Source organism: Salvelinus fontinalis, chromosome 14 (genome assembly GCF_029448725.1).
Source record: "Salvelinus fontinalis isolate EN_2023a chromosome 14, ASM2944872v1, whole genome shotgun sequence".
Classification (NCBI taxonomy): Eukaryota; Metazoa; Chordata; class Actinopteri; order Salmoniformes; family Salmonidae; genus Salvelinus; species Salvelinus fontinalis.
This window is the reverse complement of record NC_074678.1, coordinates 52,172,974-52,182,906: the sequence shown is the minus strand read 5'-3', so window position 1 is coordinate 52,182,906 and position 9,933 is coordinate 52,172,974. Positions and strand designations below refer to the sequence as shown.

Here is a 9,933-nt window from a genome sequence, read left to right as displayed (position 1 = left end):
ACACCATTGCCTTCCAAGTCTACAATTAAGGAAGCATTCCAAAGTAAAGGTTGGTTGAGAAATAAACTTAGATGGATTGAAAATCCCAAGCCATAACTCTTAAAGGGAGGAACATCCATTGCATTATAAAGGATGCCTTCTTTTTTTACTGTGTTGAAGATAAAAAGAACGGCATTGAAAAGTTACTTGAAAACATTTAGGAAGCAAACTGAGGGTGTCTTTACTGTCATACAACAATTTGTAAAACAGATATAGAATAGTTGATGTACTGACTGTGTTTGCATACAGTGTTAACAGATGACCTAGTTATCTCCGTGGTCAGCAGGATTTCGATCCGCTAGTACTTGATGATACTTTCTTACTTCTTGATTTGGATGGCTCTGGCGTAAAATAAATTCCTTTAACTAGTTGCCGGGGGAACTTCGATAAGGGTCGTTTCCTTGTCAAAGCACCCATGAGCACCAACATGTGAAGTTCATAGACGCATGTCAAATTAGGTGTGAAATGAAAGTTAAGAGTCAATGTTTCCTTTGAAATTAAGGCATCTATCCATTTTCCAACTTATTTACCATCCTAAAAATGTGGAATTAGGCTTTCATTTCTTGTCAAACAGATACAAAATGGGTCTTATAAAATGTTTACAAGAAAAAGTCTTAAAAAGATATTTCCAAATCATCAAAACACAATAATGTTGAAGTAATGACCCCAGCCAACTAATGTTAACACTTCAATTTAGTTTAGGATAATTTTTTCTGCATTGATAAATTTAGGAAACATTGCATTCTGTCTTGAAATTCTGTTACCAAAAACCCACCCACTGGGCACACCACGTCATTTCAATGTGGAGAATTTGGTCATATTTGGTTGATACATTGATCAACGAGATTCCAACCTATTTTCACCCACTCAAAAAGAGAGCCAGAAGTTTGTTAAATTCCCAATGTGTTATCACTATGCTTTCAACCATCTAAACCACAACCAAATTCCAATGGAAAATCAATGTTGTATTTTTGGCATAGTTGTCACTTAAATGTGTTATCACTGCGCTTTTAACCATTTAAAAACACAACAAAGTTCAAAAAGGAATAAATGTCAGGTATTTTGTTTATTTATACAACAACTTAATGTGTTATCACTGTGCTTCATCTAATAGCACAACCAAATTACCTGGATTGCAGTTTAAATTAAAGTACGTGGTGCAAGTGATCAATGCCGTTGAAGAATATTATAGCATTTCTGAAAATTCCCGCGACCTGCGACCTTTGCATGCTATCTTGAAAATACATGCTTTCTATGATTACATTTATTGTTACCGTAACCTCAAAATGTGGCCATGATATGTTACTAATTTTAAGGTTGAATAAAAATGTTTACATTCCTTTGTAAGATAGCCTTAACTGTAGGCTATTTACTGTATTACAAAGGTAATATTGAGTTTGGTTGTTTTTTTGATTGACAACGCAACCAAATATCAACATTTGAAGGAGATTTACCACTGAGTGTGGCTTTTGTCTACAAATAATAATAATTAATAATTGTAATGTTGGATTCACGTCTCCATTTCAACCAATCGTCTAAGTGAATGACTAATGTTAAATCAAATCAAACTTTAAATGCACTTTAAATATAGTTTGATTTGATCTAGTCCTATTCTTTAACTCATATTTTTGTTTGAGATGGAGAGGTGAATCCAACATATTTATTTTTAACTTGTAAATTCAATTTGAAATCAACCAAAGCTCAAACCCTAGCCCTATTTGTACTGTCTAATTTGTGTTTAATCACGGGCTGAATTGAAACAATAGCTGTTGATGGCTTCCCAAATGCTATATAGACCTAAATATCATCATTGATGATATATGATTGAAAAAGTATGGTCAAATGTAATTTTCTCTGTTAAACCTACCCTTTGGAATTTTTGATTTTTGAATTTTGTCTTTGGCTGCAACAGTGAAACTATTAAGTGGATATTTCTCAACAATCATTCTCACGATAGCACATTGGTAATAGACAGTGACAAATATCAAAGCTAAGCCAGGGCGGGGCTTGGTTAAAACTCTCGATGGGAGCTCGAAAGGGTCGCAGTAGATAGATTAACTTTCCAGCCTAATTTTTTTTATTGTAGTGCATATTACGTTTAAGATCTTACGTTGTTTCAGAGGAACAAAATTCAACGTATTTTATACAAGGTTTGTCGATGTTGAAAATTGGTTACCGTGATGACATAAACCGGTGGTTGAAATTTCACAGAACAACAGTTTTCAATGATTACTTTTTTCAAATTCAATGTATTTTCCACATAGACTCCACATCACAATGTGTTGACAAATTAGTTTGCGACAATGTTGATTTAACCAGTTGGTGCCCAGCAGGGCCACTCAATGGAGAGAATTGTTGGCCTACTATCACTGAATAAATCCTCAGTCTCACCCCCATCCCATAGTTTATTTTTACCAGAAACGATATGTTTTCTCCATATACAAAAACTGGGAGGAGACTCGTAAGTGTCTGGATTCTTTTTTTCTTTTATCCTTTTGAAAACATTCACTATTGAAGACAAAAAAAGGTTACAAACAGAATTTACCTGCAGTTTGCATCCATTTCAAAATGTTACATAAATAAAAGGAATATTTATAAATATCTATTTTTATAAACATATAAATAGTTTTTAAAACATAAATACATTTATGCAGGAATGAAAGTACAGGAATTTACAGCAGCAGCAACAATATACAGCTTTTCGGTTTCTAGGTTTTACACCACTGTCCGTCATCTGGTAGTGTGCGTTGATCTTTCTTTATGTTATACATGTGGGTTGGCTTTATCATTGTTGTCTCAGTCCTCGAAAATGCTGGTCGTGGTGGCTTTTTATACCGAAAATCCGTCACTTTTTAGGTATTTACCTCAGGCGAGGACCAACTGAATCCATGTTGTCGAGCCCATCGTCTGAATGCTGTGCGGAGAGGGGAGAAGGAAAAAAAACATGGTTAGATGTCTTTGTCAAGTGAAAACTCTGGACGGATGGTTCTGTTAAAAGAAAACTGGATGTAGATATGGAAATGTTACCACAAAATAAAGGGGATCACTTGTCACCCTCACTAAAACAAGCTTTCTAACAGAAGTCTCGCTGCACCCATCTGGTCTACTCACTCCAAACAAGCACATGAAGCCCGGCCTTTGCCTCTCACACAATACTGAATTGACCGCCTAATACTCCTCTCCTCCTGTCCTCCTCACCCACTTCTCACTTTAAAGTTGGTAAAGGGAGGAAGAGAGGTGTCTGCCCAAGAAACACACACACTTAGTCACATATGAACGGTATATGAGTCAGGACGAAGGAAGGTGCCACAACAGCCCCTCCCCATCAGGATTTCACTGTTAGCAAAAAGGGTAACCTGGAACATTCCACTTAGGGTGGTGTGTGTGTGTGTGTGTGTGTGTGTGTGTGTGTGTGTGTGTGTGTGTGTGTGTGTGTGTGTGTGTGTGTGTGTGTGTGTGTGTGTGTGTGTGTGTGTGTGTGTGTGTGTGTGTGTGTGTGTGTGTGTCCATCTACAAAGAGAGGAACCTGCTTTCTCTCTCTCTATTTCTCTTTCTCTCCCTCACACACATACATAGAGACTGGCCAGTGACTTCCTCACGTACACACAATGCATTATGCTTTGTGCTTTATCAACGGCCTATGGCCTAACACTGACATCTACATGTCCGCATTGTCTTCGCATCCGTCCCATTGACTTCAGCCAACAGCTATGATTACCTATGGTGATTTACTGCAATGAGTATGGCCAATTCATTTGGATTACTTCCCACGAACTTCAAACATTTCAAGAGGGGCTTCCTGATCTCATTCTATGGGTGTTTTGTCCTGAGAACGCAGTCAGCATGATGTTCTGATAGAGCATCAATGGGACACGCTGTCCCACATAAATGCATAAGCAGAGCGCATGTAGATGGACACGACTGCTTGGGAATTGATTCATGACTTCAATCAAGGAGCAGATGTATTTGTAAGTTATCCTTCTTTTTAATGCAGTCTCAATAAGATTTGCTTGTAGTAGTCAGTAGGCCTAAACCAAAAGGATTAGGCTATAGGATTACCGCTTCACTGAAGGTTGAGGTGACCCTAACATTGTTTCAATGACTGTTGGTCAGTTGCAACATGTTTCATAGTGACCCCACTGACCTCTCACATCAGATTGACCTTTGGCCACTTTCAGGCTGACAAGCGGCCACCTCATCACCTCATACATGGACATTTGTGACTCGTTTCAAGAAACTAGGCGTATGTCGCACGTCACTACTTCACAGCAGAGGCATTTGAACGTAAACATGTATTTTTTTATCTTCTTTTATTTTTGCAGAAATACCTTCTGGAACATGTGAACTTTCATGTGCCTTAATAACAAATGTATATTCCATCCATAAATAAGAATATACATTTGTTAAATGACGAGCCTAGTTGGTTTAGCCACGGAAAAAGACAGGATCTTTCCTGCTAGCCACGATTGGCTGAGATAATGGCTGGGCTGGATATGCAGGGAGATGAGTTTGGATTGGTCTGCCATTTAGCATGCTTCTGTCTATAACATGAGCTGTTCAGTATGTGTTGACAGTCCTCTCTACCGCGCGGTTTCTGAAAGATATAACGTTAGCCATCGAGAACTACAAACGTTTTGCTACTTTTCTCAACAACATTGATAGCCTGAATGTAGTAGGCGCTCCCGACAGATCAGTTGGAAAAAGTGATGGTTTACTTTGTGCACACGCCATGGTCAGTGTGAACCGGAGTCACTTGACAAATTGCTGGCCCCAAAAAGATGTAACTACAAACAAAACGGAGTTAAATGGTTCCAGTATACTGTGAAGCATTCGTTCATGTATACCGGTAAGAGTCTAGCTACATGTTCAGATATACATTTGGTCAGAATGTCATTTTTATTGCAAGTTAAAGTGTACTGTTAGTTAGCTAGCAAACGTTAGCTTGTGGCTCGCTAGCTAGCGTTACGTGTATGATCTTTGTAGTAATATTATTAGAATCAGAATTCCATTTGCATTGCTTGTTATAGCCTAATGTTAGCTAGCTTACATTGAACCTAGTTTGTTAGCTTAAGCTACCTGCAGATTCATACTACAGCTTAATCATACTACAGATTGTTTAGCTAGCTAGCTACATGTCTAAACAACAGACTCCACTTCGGCAAGATTATTACATGACCCATCAAATTAACCAGGTGTGTCTGGGGGTGATTATGGCCATCTATTGTATTTCATGAACATGTATAACATGTCCAGACAACAGTGACCCATCCACTTAGCAAGATGTAGTTATAGTTACAGCATTTCCTTCACATGACCAATCAATTTAGACAAGTATGATGGGTAACCGTCATCTAATAATGATAAAACTTTTTTATAAATATTTTATCTGGACACTTTCTGTTTTTGATATTGCTACTATGCAAGTAACCATTTCACTGTACTGTTTACACCTTCTGTATCATGTGCATGTGATAAATACATTTAGATTTTATTTGACATAGTGTGTGTTTACCACATGGCCTCACGTGTGAATCCTTAAAGTGATGGGTGGGGCTAAGGCTTAAGAGAGTGTGAATGATGCTGAATGGGTGTAGACAAAGAAGAGCTCTCCAGTAGAGGTACCAAAACATTCAAGGGCCATTTAATCAAAAGTGCGGTTAAAAATGTATAAACTTTCAAAGCAGAATTACTTTCCCATGTTTCCTCAACTAAAGTGTATGATATACAATTTTATAGATCTGAGTCGCTATTTTTATCCAATGTAAAAAACACAATTTCAAATGTTGCTACTTAATACCAAATCAAGGCAGACGGTCACATTTAGGCTACTGCAAACTGTTCTACACTACTCTTTTAGTCTGTAGTCTATGGGTGTCTCATCTGAAATGTGCACAGGAGTTAGCCTACACTGGGGATTTTGTAGCAAATGCCTATGGAACTGTTCTTAAATTAGGTTGTTTTCCCATGGTCGCCTTTTTGTCTCCCATCATAAGGTAGTGCTGATGGACGTTCTTCCTGATTTAATCCCAGGATGTGAAATTACGCATAGATAAAGGGATATGCCGCGGGAGGTTAGGTTACTTACCGATACGTCTCGATGCGCCATCTCTAACAGCCCATGCCGCTAATAGTGCCTATCCTGTCCATTTTGTGTCCGAAGCAGCCACTCCGGGCCGCGGCCCCTTTCTTGGTGTTAGCTTTGTGTCTCCGTGCACTGGGCTGGTCGTTCAGCAAGCGCGCCCACATGCCCTTGGCGCGAGTTTCCATGCGCAGGTCTCGCAGCAATCGTACCCTGGAGCGCAAGTTTTCCATCCTCCGGTCTCTCTCTTCCGACGCCAGGAACTCCGACAGCTCCTCCCCCAACAAACTTCTAAGAGACTGGGACACAGAAACAAAACACCCGCTTTAGATACTACATTCTTAATTGAAACGACTCGTGTGAGCACCTGTCAGCAGATAGCCCGTCTGTGAATGTTTCTGATAAAGGGCAATACATCTGCGCATTCGGGAAATCAATTGCCTACTTTGGCAAGCAGTAAACTCACTCTCCTGCAGTTTCCTCAACAGTTTGGTTTTCAACTGGTCCTATAAAAAGTAATTGGGTTTATTCCATATCAGACTTTACGCAATGATGCTACATCTAGTATAATGTTAGTGCTGCCTACACTTGATTCGCGTCCGGAGACACCAAAATACAGGTTGTGTGGCACAGGAGGTTGGTTGCACCTTAATTGGGGAGGACAGGCTCGCGATAACGGCTGAAGCGGAATTAGTGGAATGTTATCAAATGTGTTTGAGGTCATTCCATTTGCTCCGATCCAGCCATTACTATAAGCCGTCCTCCCTTCGGCAGCCTTCACTGTTAATATGTGTAGCTACTAGCTACTGAATAGAAATCACATTAAATGCTGCAATTAATTGGCCCATCCTTCAAAACCAAATTCTCAATTTGGGTGTTATCATAGTCTACATTTGCACTTTAACGCATGGGAAACGGTGTGTACATTGGTTGAATAAGGCGATGAACACTGGTCAGAAATAAGTCTCCTTCTCCTGGGGTTTCATGGATGCAACGGAAAGACAGGTGCGCGTGCAACGGGATATTAATTACTCACTGCTACATAGTGTTAGGACTATTCGTGCATAGAATATTCAGTTCCGAAATATCTGCGCTGCGAGTCTCTTGAAGGCAGATGCGCTTTTTCACCATCGCGCTCGCATGACCAAACGTTTGAGAAAATACGTTTTCTGGTTTAACAACGCAGTTCAATGAAATGTATAATTGGTCGCCTTATACATCGATATTACTTTTAAGAACCGCAAAAGCTAATTTGGTTAGACGTAAAGGCCACCGTCTCCTCATATCCGATGTCCAGTCGAGTGCTTCTCAAGGCGCGCTTGGGTACCAGCATGAATATCAAAATGATGCAAGAAAGAAAGTAGTCTTTAGATTTGTGTAAAACACAGTAGCATATCTCTCCATATATCTCGCTGATAAACAAGCCTTTCCTTCTAGTAATAGCCTATGCGTACGTTGAGAAGCATACAAAACCCATATCATCAACACGACCGGTGTAATTTAAATGCAATAGTCTTTAGACTTAATACTAATACGTTTAACAATATTATGATTATTAAAGCCCCCGCGTTAAAAAAGCAACAGTAGTCTATAGTTTATGATGAAGTAAACCATTATAACCTGCATGCCAAGATATACATTGCCAGTAGCCTATACACTTGCATTCATTGTTCATGTTCTTTGGGGAACCATCGTGTGGACAATATTCGAGTGATATTTGCGCAAAATGCAAAATTGTTCTACAAAGAATCACAAATTACTAAGAACGCATTCCGCTCACAAATTGCTGCGCGCACATCAATGAAGTGACCTCACCTTCTGTTGCGCTGGTGTCAGAGGCTTCGCCCCTGTCCTCACTGAAAGCAGAATGATCATAAGTCCACAAGCCACCAAATGCGAGATGTTCATCCTGACAAGTTTTGTAAAGGATTCCTCTTTTCAGGATAAATGATATCGGTTGGTAACCAGTTGGTACTCTAGGTCTCTCTGTCTGTCCTTACTTCCCAAGTGCTGCTCTAACTGTGAATTAGTACTCGCGACTTTATAGCCAGCCACTGGTGATGTCATGACCACCTGCATATTGGTCTTCCCTCCCTTCTGTAACTTGCCAATTTCGTTTTTTACCCGTACCTGCGGCTTGAGGAGCACGTCATGCTACATGATTAATTAAATGATACACAGACTGGTCATTGTGGCTTAAATTAATGAGAATAATATAGATTACATTATTGTTATACCATGTGCCACTAGGACTGGTTTGAATCCAAAACCGTACTCAACTGATTGAAAATGAGAAATTATATGTATTTCATAACTGTTGAAGTGTGACATTGGCAGACACATAAGACTATATTAAAATGCCAACCGCCCACCGCGATGAAATGAGGTTGGACAATGAGTTCCAAAGAAATCAAGACCTAACTTGTTAGATGCAACAGAGTTTGTGTGGAATGATTACCCACTCAGCATTACCATATTGCGGGGGAAAGTGTATCAAACACCATTCCAAAAGATGTGCTGTCATGGCAGGCTTAAATTATATAATTGTAAAACAAAAATAAATGTTTGTTATTATTTATAATGATTTATTCGTCTTTCAGCTGTATAGAGTTGAACCCATAATAACACATGCCAACATGCCCGTTAATTCCTGGGGAAATCATTAATAAGGTGTAACTTTAAAATATGAGCCCTCAAAACTTGAATTAAAAAGATATACAAAGGCTTTAATTTGCAATCTGAAATATGCTGGGTTAAAAACAAACCAGCACTGGGTAAATAATGGACAGAACACACGTTGGATTATTTTTGACCCCGTTGGGTTATTGAGTTATAATCCAACGGGTTAGATCCGAAGACTAGAGGTGTGTCTTAGATTTGAAACAGTTATAGGCCTACGCTCAAAAGACCATGGTTCATTCGATTTATCAAGCGTGTCAGATCCCACAAACATCATTGATGTCACAGAGGTGACATAGCGGTCGGCGGATCCCACGTGAAGATCCCTCGCTTGCCTATGCGTCCTCCCGGTTACGCGCAAGAACACATTGAGTGAAAGAAACGTTGTCAAATCGGACACATGTCAGGGCTGTAATTCAAAAATGGTGATTTGTGAAAAACGACTTGAATTATTCTGTTGACGTAACACTTTGTCACCAACCCGTTGTCTTTCGTGAGACACCTGCATACTGCAGTGCGCGTTTTTCTTAAAGAGCAAGTGCCTGCGCGCTTGACTTCACTAATGCATTGCTGTGCAGCGATATGAAATGACGCTATCTATATTTGAAACACATACAAAACTGTGCCCGACCTATGGTCTAAGGGTGGAAATGTCTAAAGTTCTATTCACGAGCAATATGATGAGCTTTGGAGAGGTGAATACTGCTACCTAAGGCACCATCTGTTTTGAAACACAGAGTGGCAGTATTTGCTGTCTTGAAATAGCAAAGGACTAAACATTCATTCGCCAAAAGTTTCACCTCAAATTGTCTTTGGTCTTAAAGATTGGCAAGGCCTCACTTCACAACAGTTCCATAATTATCATGTCATTCAGGTTGAGGGTAAATTGATTGTTCTCTCTCTGTTAGAATGACACTACTGACCCATGTGATCCGTTTTGCATACAAGGGCTCTAGTCCAGAGGGTGGTTTATTTTATGTTCAGACATTATGTAAAAAAACGGGACAACATCAGATCTTTCTTTGGAATTTCAACACAAATCATCAACGTTACCCACTGGGCAAAAACTGGATGAATCAAAGCTGTTTGCAAGTCATTTCAACAAAAAAAGTAAATGGAAAGTAAATGGAAAACTG

General features: G+C 39.4%; 1 protein-coding gene across 1 annotated transcript; it reads right to left on the bottom strand.

Moving 5' to 3' along the window:
• Positions 1-1,086: 1,086 nt before the first annotated feature.
• Positions 1,087-8,151, bottom strand: LOC129811099 (C-type natriuretic peptide 4-like). Its single transcript, XM_055862268.1, has 3 exons — positions 7,934-8,151; positions 6,125-6,417; positions 1,087-2,953 (listed from the first exon to the last, which is right to left on the bottom strand). The coding sequence occupies exons 1-2, from the start codon at positions 8,024-8,026 to the stop codon at positions 6,148-6,150; spliced, it is 363 nt and encodes a 120-aa protein (XP_055718243.1). The 5' UTR covers positions 8,027-8,151; the 3' UTR covers positions 1,087-2,953; positions 6,125-6,147.
• Positions 8,152-9,933: the final 1,782 nt, after the last annotated feature.

Bases quoted from the DNA above. Each gene is read 5' to 3' on its own strand.
- LOC129811099 (XM_055862268.1), bottom strand. From the start codon at position 8,026: ATGAACATCTCGCATTTGGTGGCTTGTGGACTTATGATCATTCTGCTT. The intron at 6,418-7,933 runs GTGAGGTCACTT...TCTGTGTCCCAG, and splicing joins TGACACCAGCGCAACAGAAG to TCTCTTAGAAGTTTGTTGGG.